This window comes from Symphalangus syndactylus, chromosome 6, assembly GCF_028878055.3.
Source record: "Symphalangus syndactylus isolate Jambi chromosome 6, NHGRI_mSymSyn1-v2.1_pri, whole genome shotgun sequence".
Lineage (NCBI taxonomy): Eukaryota > Metazoa > Chordata > Mammalia > Primates > Hylobatidae > Symphalangus > Symphalangus syndactylus.
In genome coordinates, this window is record NC_072428.2 from 56970079 (window position 1) to 56986227 (window position 16149).

The 16149-nt window shown below is 43.4% G+C and overlaps 2 protein-coding genes across 4 annotated transcripts in view; one reads left to right on the top strand and one right to left on the bottom strand.

Annotated features, from left to right (window-relative positions):
• The window catches only part of THAP12 (THAP domain containing 12), a 31208-nt gene extending 17354 nt beyond the window's left edge, over positions 1 to 13854 (bottom strand). Inside the window, exon 1 of the mRNA XM_055282987.2 lies at positions 13408 to 13854. Within this exon, the coding sequence (XP_055138962.1) occupies positions 13408 to 13496 (89 nt within the window). The 5' untranslated portion in view covers positions 13497 to 13854. The remainder of the gene's footprint in view (positions 1 to 13407) is intronic.
• Positions 13855 to 13987: 133 nt separating this feature from the next.
• Positions 13988 to 16149, top strand: part of GVQW3 (GVQW motif containing 3) — a 41003-nt gene continuing 38841 nt past the window's right edge. For 2 of the 3 annotated variants that reach the window (XM_055283003.2, XM_063641392.1), the window contains exon 1: positions 14006 to 15562. In XM_055283003.2, the coding sequence (XP_055138978.1) occupies positions 14487 to 15119 (633 nt within the window). In that variant the 5' untranslated portion in view covers positions 14006 to 14486 and the 3' untranslated portion in view covers positions 15120 to 15562. Of the gene's footprint in view, positions 15563 to 16149 lie in introns of all 3 variants that reach the window. The other variant, XM_063641391.1, reaches the window with a different exon arrangement.

Here is a 16149-nt window from a genome sequence, read left to right on the forward strand (position 1 = left end):
CGAACTCCCTACCTCAGGTAATCTGCCCGCCTCGGCCTCCCAAAGTGCTGAGATTACAGGCGTGAGCCACTGTGCCCGGCCCATTCCTCAAATTTCTAAGAATAAAAGTTCTGCCATGGATAAACAGTATCACAAATTATTTTTTTGAGATGGTGTCCTGCTCTTTAGCCCAGGGTGGAGTGCAGCGGTGTGATCTCAGCTCACTGCACCCTCTGCCTCCCAGGTTCAAGCAATTCTCCTGCCTCAGCCACCCAAGGAGCTGAGATTACAGGCGTGCACCACCACACCCAGCTAATTTTTGTATTTATAGTACAGATGGGGTTTCAGCACGTTGGCTAGCCTGGTCTCGAACTCTGGATCTCAGGAGATCTGCCCACCTTGGCCTCCCAAAGTGCTGGGATTACAGGCGCGAGCCACTGCGCCTGGCCCAACATATTCCTTTATAATTAAATCACAGTATTTTATTTTTATGTTTTAACACTATTGTCCACCTCCCCCCAACATACATGCCCCTGACACTTAATTCTCTCTACTCTAAAAATGTAAAATCATGGTAAAATGCTATGATTTTTAAAAAACTACACCTAAATTGTACAGCATTTCATTTGACCAACAAGTATTACTGCTCACAGTAATGATGCCTAAGATGTTCACAATTTAATCACACTTTTACACAGTTGTACATTATGATTATAAACATTTCATGTTTCAAAATCCAAATATTAAGTATAAAAACGATCTCACTATAAAATAATTTGCCATACTGCTACAGTTGTTTGTTTTTTAAATTCTTAAATCTCTGGAGACCTTCCACACAGAGCAATACTGTACATACTACCTCTGAACTAAGTTGAAGCAGCTTTCTGATATCAACAGCAACTCTTATTCAGACAATCAAGAACAGAATGGGCATCAGGCAGAGAGCCTAATTAAATACACCTGTCTTTCTATATGAACTACTTAAGAATAAATCTAGTGAAAGATGTGTAAGACCTCTAATAATCTTTTTAAAGCAAACTTAAATAAATACACAAGTTTATGAACCGGCACACTAAATTCCAAAGATGTCAATTCTCCCCAAATCCATTTACTGATTCAATATAATCACAAGCCCAATAAGTTTGTGAGAGCAAGAGAAAGAAATGACAAATTACTCTAAAACTTTTTATACACAAATTTAAAGAACCAGAGATAACCAAGATAATCTTGAGAGAGAGAGAGAGGAAAAAGGAGGTTGAAAGAATTACATTACCAGATATTAAGACTTACTGTAAAGGTTATTAAGACAGGTACTGGCTGAAGGACAGAACAATGAAACAAAATAGAGCGCTGCAGATACTTAAAGGTAGCTTTGAACAGCAGCAAATATGGATTTTTCTTTTCCAATAAATAGGGCTGAGTCAGCTGAATATCTACATGAAAAAAATAAATCTTAACTCCTACTTGTACACCATACACAAAAATAAGTTCCAAGTGATTGCAGATCTAAATATGAAAGGTAAAACAATAAAGCCACTAAAAGATAACACAGGAGATTATCTTCATGACCTTGGAATAAAGATCTCTTAAGGCAACAGCACAAACGCTAGAGGAAAAGATTTATAAATTAGGCTACTTTAAAGTTAATAACTTTTCTTCATTAAAAGAAGCCATTTAAGAGTGAAATGGCAGACCACAAAATGTCAGATATTTGCAATACATATATCTAACAATGGACTCACATTCAAAATATATATGAAGAACTCCTACAAATAAATAACCCAACATAAAAACAGGCAAGGGGCCTTGAACAGGCACTTTATAATAAAAAGGTTATAAAAATGGCAATACATAGATGAAAAAAATGCTCAATCTCATTTGCCATCAGGGAAATGCTAATTAAAGCCAAAACAAATTACTACATACCCACAAGAATGACTACAATGTAAAAGAGGTAATACCAAATATTGGGGAGAAGGTGAAGTAACTTTGCCCATCAACAGCAGAATGGATAAACTGTGGTACATTCACTCAATGGAATACTACTTGGCTATGAAATGAACAAACTATCTATAATCTCACAAATGTAATGTTAAGCAGAAGAAGCCAAGAGTACATACTACATGATTCCTTTGATACTAAATTCAAGAACAGGCAAAACTCATTTATAGTGATTGTTCAGAAAGAGTTAACACAGCAGACCTCAGGCTGCTGTCCTTAGAAAGGCCTGTTCGTTAAGGACCTTGGGCTGGTATCTGGGAACTTGGTTGGTAAACAGTTCCATACACAGAAATAAAATTTTTCCTAACTGATAATGCAGCTCAATGTGCCTAGACTGTTTGTGCAAACAACATGATTTATGCTGAACACCTGCCATCCCTTCTGGGAATCTGGAATTTTATTATATGCCAGGCAGAGGCTGCCTATGTGATCAGGACCCAGTAAAAACCTTGGACACTATGTCTCTAACGGTCTTCTCTCCACAGAAACACGGCACATGTGTTGCTACATTTCCACCACTGGGGAAAAATGGGCTCTGGGTGACCCCCTCGTGGGAAGGAGAGAGCATAGGGAAGCCTATACATGGATTCCTTCAGACTGTGCCTGTGTCTTTTTCCCTTATGATCCAGATGTGTATCCTTACTACAATGCTGCAATAAATCTTCACTGTGAGTATAATCATATACTGAGTCCTGCAAGCCCTTCTAGTGAATCTTTAAATATAGGGCGGTCTGGCTCCGCCTCAACACAGTGATGGAATAGTAGATACATTTGGGGAGGGTAACAACCGGGAGTGGGCACAAAAGAGGCTACTGAGGTGCTGCTAATGTTCCATATCTCAAACAATAATAAAGCTTCCATTCATTCTCCCTCTTCCCCCCAAAACCTAACTAATCCAAGGTATGTGAATCACAGTGGCTACCACTGGGGAGAATGGGATAATGGCTGGGAGAACCATGGAGCAGAGGAAGTTTGGGATGCTAGTAATACTCTATTTTTTAAAAAATCCCAGTGAAATTTTCATGGATATGTTACTCTGAAAATCCAACATGATGTATAGTTACCATTTGTGATCTTCTATGCATATGTTTTTTGGGTTTTTTTTCTTTTTGAGAGAGAGGATCTCACTCTGTTGCCCAGGCTGGAGTGCAGTGGTACAATCTCGGCTCACTGCAGCCTCCATCTCCTGGGTTCAAGCGATTCTCCCACCTCAGTCTCCCATGTAGCTGGAACTACAGGCACATGCCACCGTGCCCGGCTAATTTTTTGTATTTTTTGTAGAGACGGGGTTTCACCATGTTGCCCAGGCTAGTCTCAAACTCCTGGGTGAAGTGATCGCCCTGCCTCAGCCTCCCAAGGTGCTAGGATTACAGGCATGAGCCACCGCACGTAGCTCTTCTGTGTATACGTTTTTACATGAATAAAATTATAAAAATTATATATGACCGGGAGGCTGAGGTAGGAGAATCACTTGAATCCGGGAGGAGGAGGTTGCAGTAGGCCAAGATCGCGCCACTGCACTCCAGCCAGGCAAGAGAGCGAGACTCCGTCTCAAAAAAAAAAAAAAAAAATATATATATATATATATATATGACCACAATAAGTCTTTTCACATGTGTATTATGAACATGTATATATATTTATATACATACATACCCACCTATATACTCGTGTCAAATTTTTACCTATGCCTCCCCTTTCCCAGCTCTCCCTGTCATTGTTCTGTTCCCTGTACTCCAGATTTTGTAGACTTTTCCCTTAGCACAGTGGAATGACTCCCCAAATCCATCTGCTTCTCTCCATCAGTAACACCCTGGTCCAAGCTACCATAATTTTTTACCTGGTCTACTAGCATCTCTTCCAAACTGGTCATCTGCCCTTCTCTAACCCCTTCTCCATGCTGCAGAGTATTTTTTAAAGCCAATTTGAGAATGTCTCTCCCATGCTTAAGCTTTTAGTGGCTTCTCATTACTCTCAGGATAAACAATTGTGTTCACTTCTTTCCTGGGGCCTTCTCTGTGCTGTTTACTCAGCCTACTACACTCTTCTTGCTGCTTTTTATACACTTCCTATGCACAGTTAACTATGACTCAGCCTTCAGATCTTAGCTCAAATGTCATTTCTTGAGGGAAACTTTTCCTGATTCACATGTGTACATATATGTGGGTGTATGTGTATGAATATGTATGCACACAGAAAACTCCAGGTATTTAAGACTTTCCACCTCTCCATATATAATATCTGAACTCCCTACATGTATCTTACTATATTATTCCCACCGTGTAAACATGCCCTAGTGTCTCCCATCTTTAAAACTCTCTTAACCCTGATCCTCTTTATAGCAAAACTTGTTAAAGCATCCATTTGGACTGCATCCACTTATCTTGTTGTACTGTCTCCTTAATCAATGTCAAGGAGGCTCCTGCTCTATCCCTTTTCCACTGAAACTGCTCAAGAAAATTACTAATGACCCTATCTTGCCAAATCCAATGGTCACTTTCCCGTACAGATTTTATTTCATTTTTAACTTTTCTTTTCTTTTTTTTTAGGTGGAGTCTTGCTCTTGTCGTTCAGGCTGGAGTGCAGTGGCACAATCTTGGCTCACTGCAACCTCTGCCTCCTGGGTTCAAGCTATTCTCCTGCCTCAGCCTCCTGAGTAGCTGGGATTACAGGCACCCGCCACCACGCCCAGCTAATTTTTGTACTTTTAGTAGAAATGGGTTTTGCCATGTTGGCCAGGCTGGTCTTGAACCCGACCTCAGGCGATCCACCCGCCTCGGCCTCCCGAAGTGCTGGGATTACAGGTGTGAGCCACCGTGCCTGGCCTATCTTTTATTTCATTTTTAAAGTAATGAGAAGAGGTGTCATTATACTGCCCAGGTGGGTCTCAAACTCCCGGGCTCAAGCGATCCTCCTGCCTCAACCTCACAAAGTGCTGGGATTACAGGCGTGAGCCACTGTGTGCAGCCACTTTCTGTACACACCTTAAACACCTTCAGCACTAGTCAGCCATCACTGATTACTTCTTTGTTTTGTTTTTGATGTTTTTCCCTCATTGGTTTCTTACTAATGCAGCACTTCTAAAAGTGTATTCCAAGGAATCCTGTTCAAAGAATTGCTCCTAAAAAAAAAAAAAAAAGACAGGGCCTCAATCTGTCGCCCAGGCTGTAGCACATGGTGCAATCATAGGTCATCGTAAGTTCAAACTCCTGGGTTTAAGCCATCCTCCTGCCTCGGCCTCTCAAAGTGCTGGGATTACAGGCCTGAGTGACCATGACCAGTCAGAACTGTTCCATTTAAAAAAAAAAAAAGAAAAAGGGACCAGGCATGGTGGCTCATAATACCAGCACTTTTAGAGGCCAAGGCAAGAGGATCACTTGAGGCTAGGAGTTCAAGACCAGCTTGGACAATATAGGGAGACCTCATCTCTATAAAAAATTAAAAAATTAGTCAAGTGTGGTGGCGTGCGCCTACGGTCCCAGCTACTTGGGAGGCAGAGATGGGAGGATCGTTTGAGCCTGGGAGATGGAGACTGCAGTGAGCAATGATTGTGCCCCTGCACTCCAGCCTGGGCGACAGAGTAAGAATCTGTCTCCAAAAAAAAACAGGGTTCCATGGTCAAATAAGTTTAGGTAATACCTATTTTATCCTGTCTTACTCTTAAGGTTTTAGACGTTCCTGTAGGGCCTTTAAAAAAGTTAGCTAACCTCTCTGTACCTACTTTGGTCACCTGTAAATCAAGGACTACCTCAAAATTTACTGCAAGGGTAACATGAAATAATGTATATATAACAGAGAAGTATATAACAGAGCAGTGCCTGTCACAAAGAATATACTACATAAGTACTGTTCCAGCCTGGGCAACATGGCGAAACCCTGTCTCTACAAAAAATACAAAAATTAGCCAGGCATGGTGGTATGTACCTGCAGTCCCAGCTACTTGGGAGGATAAGGCAGGAGAATTGCTTGAGTGCAGGAGGCAGAGGTTGCAATGACTGGAGATCGTGTCATTGCACTTTAGCCTGGGTGACAGTGAGACACTGTCTCAAAAAAGAAAAAAAAAAAAGGAAAAAAAAAGAAGTACTATTATTACAACTCATCCCATTGTTTGGAAGATTAAATGAGTTGATATGAAAGTACTTCAGGCTGGGCGTGGTGTCTCACATCTGCAATCCTACCACTTTGGGAGGCTGAACAAGGGAGGAATGCTTCAGCTCAGGAGTCCAAGACCAGCCTGGGCAACATGGTGAGACCCTGTCTCTAAAAAAAATTTTTTTTAAAAATTAGCCGGGGATTGTGACAGGCACCTACAGTCCCAGGTACTTGGGTGGCTGAGGCTGGAAGATCGCTTGAGCCCAGGAGGTTGAGGCTGCAGTGAGCCATGCTCCTGCCACTGCACGCCAGCCTGAGTGACAGAGCAAGACCCCTCAAAAAAAAAAAAAAAAAGTTTGAAATTTGCTGCTCACATTTTAGAGCAGCAATTCTCAAACGTCATAGTCCCAGGATTCCTTTGCACTAATACATTATTGAGGACTCCAAAGATCTTTTATTTATGTGGATTTTACCTAACAACATTTATCAGAAAAATTTTTTAAATATTTATTAATTCATTAAAATACCAACCTTATAATATGTTAACATAAATAACGTTTTAATAAAAAATTACATTTTCCAAAACATTTAGTGAGAAAAATGACACTTCTTCATTTTTGCAAATCTCTTTAATGTCCAGCTTAACAGAAGACAGCTAGATTCTCACATCTACTTCTGTATTTAATCTATTGCTATACGTTGTTTTGGTTGAAATATATGAAGAAAATCTAGCCTCATAACGATACGCAGTTAAAAAGGTTATTACAATACTCCTCTTTTTTCCATATAATTGTGAATTCTCCACAAGTGGTAGTTTCTTCAAGATTAGTTGAAATGTGAAATCTGAGACCAGACCAATAAGCTTTTTCATCCCCTACTACATAAAAAATCCCATAGTCTATCTTACACTTTGAATAGACCTTTTATTCACGTATGTCTCTGTAAAACCATAAATTGGCCACTTGGAAAATATTAGTTCAGTGAGTTATACATACCATATAAATGTTAACGCAATTCATTATACAAAAAAAAAAAAAGAAACACATCAGTATAATCAGTGATCTCACCAGAAAAGTCTTTAAGTATTAGAGAGCTGTCAAGCTCACAGCAGCCCATAAATTTTCCAAAATTCTAATTTTCAACTTGAATGCTCAAATTATCAGTTGTTCTCCTTGAAGTGGCAGGCTTGTTTATTTCTGAGAAAATGTCTACCAAACACCCAGATCTGAATAATCATATTTAGAAAATTCTAGAAAACACAATACAAAATTTATCAAAGCAATGATGCCATCATGTTATGTAGCACCCCAAAAATTCCACTGTCCACTCCTGAGAGACCGAATATGAAAAATGCAAATAATATCAGTGTTATTATGAAAACAGTTTTGACATTGTTGACTCCCTGAAAGGGTCTTGGGGATTGCTATGGTCTGAATGTCTGCATCCCCTCAAAATTCATATTGAAACAATCCCCAGTGCAGTGGTGTTGGGAGGTGGGGCATCTGGGAGGTGACTTAGGTCATGACGGGGAAGCCCTATTTGCCCCTTCCGCCATGTGAGAACACAACAAGAAGGCACCATCTAAGAAGCCAAGAGTGAGCCCTCACCAGATGCCAAATCTGCTGGTGACTTCATCTTGCACTTTCCAGCTTCCAGAACTATGAGAAATAAATTTCTGTTGTTTAAAAATCACCTAGTCTAAGGTATTTTGTTATAGCAGCCCAAACAGGCACCCTCACGAGTCCCCAGAAAACCAGTTTTACATTTCACAAAGTAGAGCACATCAACTCTCAATCAGCCTTCATTAAATTGCCAGAAGAACCTTGGAAGCCCTCACCCATCTTGGGTGACTTAGTACTAGCTGCCTGAGGAGGAAGAAGAGAGCTTCAACGCCCAACTCACTCTAATCAGAGCAATTCATTAGCTCTACCTGTACCTTCTCCTGGTTTAGGAAGAGCTCCACTGTGAGCTGCCTCACAGTGGCAAGCCTTGGCATTAGGCAAGCCACCCTGGGGCAATCAAGATTTAGGCTTTTTTTTTTTTTTTTTCACTTAAATCATGTCACTGACCTAAGCTGGGTTATTTCACTTTTTTAAAAAAGAAGCATATTAATGCCACTTTTTCTAAAACAATAAGAACTATTATGGTATGTAAATTCTACACATACACTTTATTAATTACACTCTTGAAGTTTAAATTATTTCTAAATAGCTGTTTCTAAAAGCATGCATGGAATTTATAACTGATGACTGGGAATGTACTGTTTTAATAGCATTAAATATATTCATCTTTATTGTTAACAATGTTAGCATTTGAAGACTAGACTGGCAATGTCACCTTTTATCAACCTTCCCTACAACCTGTTTATAGAAGAAAAGGTGGGCGGGGGGGGTTAGAGCTAATAACCCTAAAAATACTGTTATTAATTCAATAACACCTCTGGAAACTACTTCTTTGTTATAAATAACACTGGGCACAGTGAAAAGGAAACTATCAAATACAGTAGAACTTAAAATCATGTAGTATGAGGAGGTTTGATTTGGACAAAAAGACCTTGAACATATTAAGTTAAACAAGCCAGACATAAAAGGAGAAATATTGTATGATTCCACCAATATGAGGAACCTAGAACAGGCAAATTTGTAAAGACCAAAAGTGGATTCGAGGTTACCAAAGGCTGGAAGGGCAGGGGAATGGGAGGTTATTGCCTAATGGTTAGTTTTTGTTTGGGATAAATGAAAAAGTTTTGGAAATAGTGGAGAAGGTTGCACAACACTGTGAACGTAATTAACGCCACTGAATTGCACACTTAAAGGTTAAAATAGCAAATTTTGTTGTATTTTACCAAAATTTTAAAAATTAATGTATATACCCCAAATTGTACACTTTACATGGGTGAATTATATGTGAATTGCATCTCAATAAACATCTTTTTAAAAAGAAATTCATGATTTGGTCTTGAAGCATTCAAAGGAGTCTAACGCTGAAAAGGGCACAGACTTAGTGTGATCCTGGGGACAAAACTAGGACCTCCAAGGCCTCAATTACAGGAGGCAGATGTTCACTCAATACAAGGAAGAAACAACAGCCAAAGCTGTCCAGAATCATCACGTGTCTTCTCACAAAGGGGAGGACTATCATTAGAGGTGTTTTAGCAAGGGCAGAGATGCTCATCTGTCAGGAATGCACAGGGCCTATAAAGGCCCATAAACACCTTTGTCTTCGAATGCTAAATTGTGTCTATGTTTTTTCAGGTAAGAGTCCTTATGCTAGATTCTCAAAAGGGATAATAACCCTAAAAATGACTAAAAGTCACTATTATTGAGAAAATTCCAGTATTTCAAGTGAGATTTCACTAGATCTAAACACTTCTGATCTGAAACTGTAAACCCCTGTAGACTATACTCCCCTTAAGGAGTGTAGTCAAAACAGGATTCACTACATATTAACACAAATGACCTGTGGTCCAGAACTGACTAGGGGTGCCCTCATTATGGAAGTGAAATAAACTTGTAAGAATGTCTTTGGGCTAAAATTTGGGTAAAAGGAAGATAACGCATAATGGGGCAAGGCCAAGTCAGACTAAGATGCTCCTCTCCTCTGTTCCCAACTGCTACTCCTCACTGTACTGAGCGAGTTCTTTCCCATGTCTCGGAACTTAAATCACTGGGAATGCCCCAGGACTCAATCCTCAGATCTGTTCTTTGCTCACTCCTTAGATAACCTTAACCCGTACCACAGTTTTAATTAAATACCCTCTATAAACTGAGAACACCCATATTTACAATTTCCAGTCTGAAAGTCTCTGAATTTCAGACTTGTATATCCTATCCTCTCTTCAAGACATTGATTTTCTTTAAGGTGAAATTCTCATAACATAAAACTAACCATTTTAAAGTAAAAAACTAATGGCAATTAACACATTCATCATGTTCTGCAACCATCACCACTACCTAATTCTAAAACATTTTCATCACCTCAAAAGGAAACCCTGTAACCATTAATCAGTTGCTCCCCACTCTCCCTTTCCCCCAGCCCCAGGCAACCACTGATACGCTTTCTGTCTCTATGGATTTACTTATTCTGGATATTTAATATAATAGAATCATATGACATATAAGCTTTTGTATCTGGCTTCTTTCACTTAGCACGTTTCTGAGGTTCACCCATACCGTAGTATGTACTGGCACTTCATTCCTTTTCATGGCTAATATTTCATTGTATTGATATACATTTTGTTTATCCATTCACGCACTGATAAACATGGCTTGTTTCTACCTTTTGACTATTGCGAATAGTGCTGCTATGAATGTGTGCACATTTGGTTTTTTTGAATATCAGTTTGCAATTCTTTGGATATACGCCTAGGAATGGAATTGCTGGGACACACGGTAATTCTACATCTAACTGCTACTTGTGGTTTTGATTTGAACTTCTCTAATAACGAGTGATGCTCAGCATCTTTTCATGTGCTTTTTAGCCATTTATATCTTTTGTTTAAAGAAGAAGTCTTTTGCCTATTTTAAAATTGGGTTGTCTTTTTGTTGCTGAATTGTAAGAGTTCTTTATATATTCTGGATACCAGACCCTAATCAAATGTATTATTTGCAAGTACCTTCTTCCATTCTTTTCACTTTCTTGGTAATGTTCTTTGACACGCAAAAGTTTAATTTTGATGAAGTCCAATTAGTCTATTTTTCTTTTTACTGCATGTATTTTGGTGTCATATCTAAGAATGTAGTGCCAGCCAGGCACAGTGGCTCACACCTGTAATCCCAGCACTTTGGGAGAAGCCAAGGCGGGCAGATCACCTGAGATCAGGAGTTCGAGACCAGCTTGGCCAACATGGCGAAACTCCGTCTCAACTAAAAAAAAATACAAAAATTAGCCAGGCACGGTGGTGGGCACCTGCAATCCCAGCTACCTGGGAGCTGAGTGAGTAGAATAGTTTGTGAACATCAGTGGCGGCGGTTGCAGTGAGCTGAGACTGTGCCACTGCACTCCAGCCTGGGCAACAGAGTGAGACTCTGTCTCAAAAAAACAAAAAACAAACAAGAATGTGCTGCCAAATCTAAAGTCATGAAGATTTACCTGTATTTTTTTCCTAAAAGTTTAATGATATGGCTCTTATAGTTAGGCCTTTGATCTAAATAAAAGTATAGGCCATTTGGAGTTCATTTCTGTATATGGTATGAAGAAAGACATCTATTCTTTTTTTTTTTTGTTCATCTATTCTTTTTTTCTTGAGACGGAGTCTTGCTCTGTCACCCTGACTGGAGTGCAGTGGCACCATCTCGGCTCACTGCAACCTCTGCCTCCCAGGTTCAAGCGATTCTCATATCTTGGCCTCCTGAGTAGCTGGACAGGCACGCACCACTGCGCTGAGCTAATTTTTGTATTTTTTAATAGAGACAGGGTTTCTCTATGTTGGCCAGGCTGGTCTCGAACTCCTGACCTCAAGTGATCTGCCTGCTTAGGCCTCCCAAAGTGCTGGGATTACAGGTGTGAGCCACCATGCCCGAGCTACACATCTATTCTTGAATGTCTATCAGGCCTCTCAAACCCAAACTTTTAGTATTCCTCTACCAAATCTGCGCTTCCCAGTCTTCCCTATCTCAGCAAATGCTCACGTTAAAAACCTTGAAGTCGGCTGGGTGCGCTGGTTCAGAGCCTGTTCTAGCACTTTGGGAGACCGAGACAGGGGGATTGCTTGAAGCCAGGAGTTCAAGACCAACCTAGCCAACATAGATTTTTAAAATCTTGAAGTCGTCCTTGAGTTCTCTTTTTCTTTTACAATCTACCTCCAAACCGTTAGCAAATCCTGTTGGCTTCACCTTCAAACCATATCTCAAATTTACCATCTCCTCCTCTCCTAATCTGGATTATTACAACAGCCTTTTAACTGGTCTTTCGGCTTTCACCTTTGCCTCCCCACAATCTAATGAGCAGCCACTGATCCTGTTAAAATTTAAGTCTGCTCTAAACCCTTCAATGACTTCCTATTTCACTCATAATAAAAACCATAGTGCCTTCCAAGACCTACAATGTCCTACCTAAAGAATTTGCCCCTACCATACACACACCTTTCTGGTCTCATCTCACCTCTCTCCCAGGACTCCTGGCTGCCCTGTCTTTGCCTTCTTTGGAATGCTGCCGCCCAAGGTATCTCCATGGCTGGCCCCTTCACCTGGTCTTTGCTCAAATTCACCTTCTTAGTGAGGCCTTCTCTAACCACTGTATTTAAAATACCAATTGTGCATCCCTTGATACTACTTATTCCCCTACCCTCTAACCTTTGTTTATTTTTCTCCACAGTATTTATCATCATCCGACACACTACGTATTTTACTTGTTTATTCCCCCCCCATTAGAATGTAATCTTCGTGAAAGCAAGGACTTCGATTTGTTCATCTGTAACCCCCACTGCTCACAACAATGCCAAACACAAGTAGACCTTCAATAATTAATTGAATAAATAACATAAATTATAGTTGTTGTACCTGTTCCCTTAATGGACTGAGAGCTTTCTGCAAGCAGTGACACCCTTATTCACCCATGAAATCCCAGCACCTAACATTTGCGCTCGCCACATAGTAGGCATTGATTTTAAATGAATGAACCAACAAGACAGGCCTATGAAACATCTCGGCCTTTCAAACACAGTCCCTATGCTATCATTCCCTAAATATAAGTCAGTGTGTGGGGCTTATCCGAAGGAAGAGGTTCCAATACCAATTCCCACGCCCTCACGCGTACACTCTCTGTTATCCCTACAATAACCAAGTGAGAAAATGAGTAACGGTGACAGCCAGAAAATGAACCCTGAACCGTGCAATGACAAGTCCGAAGGAGAAAGCAGTTGTGATGAGATGAAAGAAGGTAGCGGGACTCAAAACAGAAACACTGTCCCGGGGGTGGTGGCAAGGAGAGGGAAGGGCCCCAGCGGCCACAACCATAGAGTCCTGCTCTTTTGACAGCTAAGGAAACTAACGCCCAGAGAGGAAAGCGACTCCCCCGAGGTCACACAGCGAGTGAGCCACGGCGAGAACCCACAGCATCCCGCGTCCGCGCGCCGCCCCAGCTCCCTCGCGTTTGGGGTGGTGTCCTCCGCGCAGAGCCCCCACCAGCGCACGTGCTCCGAGGTCCCCGGACGCCCGCCCGCCCACGGCTCGGGGCCGGCTCCCCATCTCGGTCCAACGCTGGGGTCGACGGCAGTGCGCTGCGCCCGCCTCCTGCGCCCCTCTCAGCCAGCCCGGGAGCCCGCCCGGGTCCGGCGGCTGGCAGCGCTCACCGCGAAGGTGGGCCTGGGCCGCCCGCTCTGCGCCCGCCGCTTACCTGGCAGGGTCCCGCGGGAACCTGAAGAAGGCCAAGTCGGACTGCGTGCTCTTCCGCGTGCAGTTGGGTGCAGCGCAGAAGTTCGGCATCGTCGCCCGCCCGCCGGCCGACCCAGCCCTCCCCTCCCCGCCTCCTCAGGGCAGTCCGCCCGCCCGTCGGGGCCGGGGAGGGGAGCCAGGCCGGCCGGCCGGCTCGGCAGGGCCGACGCGCGGGGGAGGGGCGGGCGGGCTAGAAGCCGCGAGGGCCAGGAGGGGTGCCGCGGTCCGAGGCCGGGCTGGAGACGTGGCTCCACAGTGCTGTGAGCGGCCGGGAGGATTTACCGCCGCCGCCGCCGCTGGTGCACCTCCCGCCCGCCCGAGACGCTGCCGCCTCCTTCCCACAATGCACCCTGACGCCCGGGGGTGCCCTCTCTTCCCTCAGCCTTCCTCCCCCGCCCCTCCTTTCCGCCTTCTCAGCAGGCGGGCACGCGCAAGGTAGCGCGCCTGCCGGGGTGTGGCGAGGCGGAGGCGGGACCTGGCGCGCGCTGCCGCAGTGCGACTGCGCACAGTCTAATCCGCGGGGGGGAGAGAATTGCGCATGCGCGCCTGTCTCCCGGGCGACTAGAGCAGGCGATAACCGGGCTGCTCCGGTAGGTTTGGCGTGCGCGGGTTTCTGCAGATCTAGGGCGAGCTTACACGTTACATCACCGATGCATCTCTTCTTGCTTGCTTAATTTGCCACCACTTAGGCCTTTCTTGTAGAATTCGCCATATACTCCTTAAGGGCCGCAGAATCGGAGCGACCTTGGTGACTGGCAAACTCGGCAGATGTGCGTGCACTGGTTTGATGCAGACGTGGTTGTAGGCGATTTAATTTTTCCCAGCTTTGCAGCGACTGTTGGCTTCCCAGAAGGGATCCCCCCAGCCTCGACTGGAAGCTGAGGGACAAAAATTCATAAAAGCAATTACTCTTTCCCGGTCTGGCTTCTAGAAGAGCAAGAATAGCGATATGATTACACCTGCAGCCCTATAAAGATTGATCTGTCCGTCTTTCCCTTACAGTCGTGGCGTGTTAACGTTCCTGTGTTGTTCAGTGCCAGAATGAGTGACCGCTATTTAGAACAAAGGATTAGTATCAAATTTTGCGTGAAATTGAACAAGTCTGCAAGTGAGACCCACCATCTTTTAAAAGAAGCTTATGGGGATGAAGTCATGTCAAGGGCCAGAGTTTTTGACTGGCACAAAAGGTTTAAAGAAGGTCGGGAAGATGTTCGAGATGATGCCCGAAGTGGGCGTCCAGTCACCCACCGAACAGATGACAACATCCAGAAGGTCAAGGACTTGGTTTGTTCAAACAGGCAGTTAACCGTGAGGATGATGGCTGAAGAGTTAAATTTAGACAAAGAAACAGTTAGGCTCATTTTGAAAGAAAACTTGAACATGAGGAAGATTTCTGCAAAAGTTATTTCGGGTGTTTTGAAGGGTGAGCCTAAACCACAAAAACTTGACTTTCGGTCCGATCTTTCAAAGGAAACTAGGAAAAATAGCTCATGTTTGAGGAAAAAGGTAACAGGTTCTGAAACATGGAGTTATCTCCAGGGTGAAGCTGGTGGGGAAATGCCCCTGCCGGTATCCCATCCCAGAGTCCAGTACCCTGCCAGCCAGCTTCTGCAGGCGTCATCTTCAACAAGCCTTCCCCCCAGGGTAGCTGAGAATTGGTTCACCCCATGGTGAGAGGAATGTGAGTTAGCTGAACCAGAACTAGGATGCTGCCTCACTGTTAGGCACCTTCTTTGGCTGCTCACCTATTTTTCAGTCTTCACCACTCCTCCCTATGTGCCATGGCCCTCCTCATTACTCTTTGCTGGACTCTTGGACCATTTTCCTTGCTGTTCTCCATAACTTTGAAAAACTTTTGGCTGTTCCCTTCTGGTATTTGCTTGTTCTTGATTTCTTTTGCTCAACAAGTTTGGATTTCTTCTCTGCCCAGACCTTAGCTCATTGTGGCTGTCCTGTTCGTTTGTTCTCAACATTCTGCTTCAGAGGATCATGCCAGTGAGAAGAGAGGAACAGAATCTCCTGGAATCTGTATCTCTGTGCCCAGGGAGGCATGCTTTTCTGGGAGGACCCCAAAAGAAGGCTTACAGTTTCAGCCTGCTTCGCAGTCAGGGCCTGAGGTATGGTACAGAAGGTAGTGGTATGCTGGTACTACTGAACAGTGCTGGGCCTAGGGGCTGATCTGGCCCAGATGACTCAGTAGGCGCCCCTTAGGAATCAGGGATTGGCCACCAATACTGATCTTCTCACAGGCCTACACCTCACAGAAGAGCTGGGTTTGTTTCATTCTAGTCCTATGCTTTTGGGTATCGCCCCTGTTGGAAGAGGAGGATCTGGTGCTAGAAAATATAAACCCGGGCACCCAGGCCTAGGCTGTGATGTGTAGGGAGGAAGACCAGGTGGCTCTCTAGTCCCTGAATTAAGGGAGCCTGCTGCCTATATGCGGATTCCCACACAGGAGCCTGTTTTTAGTAACTAATGCTTATAGTTTTGAGAACTTGCTGTTTTTAGAACACTGCTGGGCATTGACAATGTGGAAGTTATGAACAAGATCTCCAAGGACTGATGGGCTTCATGGATGAGATGGTTCTTGAACTGGATCCATGAGGATGGGTGAGACGGGGCTGTGAAATTAGGGAAAGCTTCCGGGGCAGGTGGAACAGCATGAGGCTTCCAACCTGCATCAGTAGAAAATGACACTGGCCAG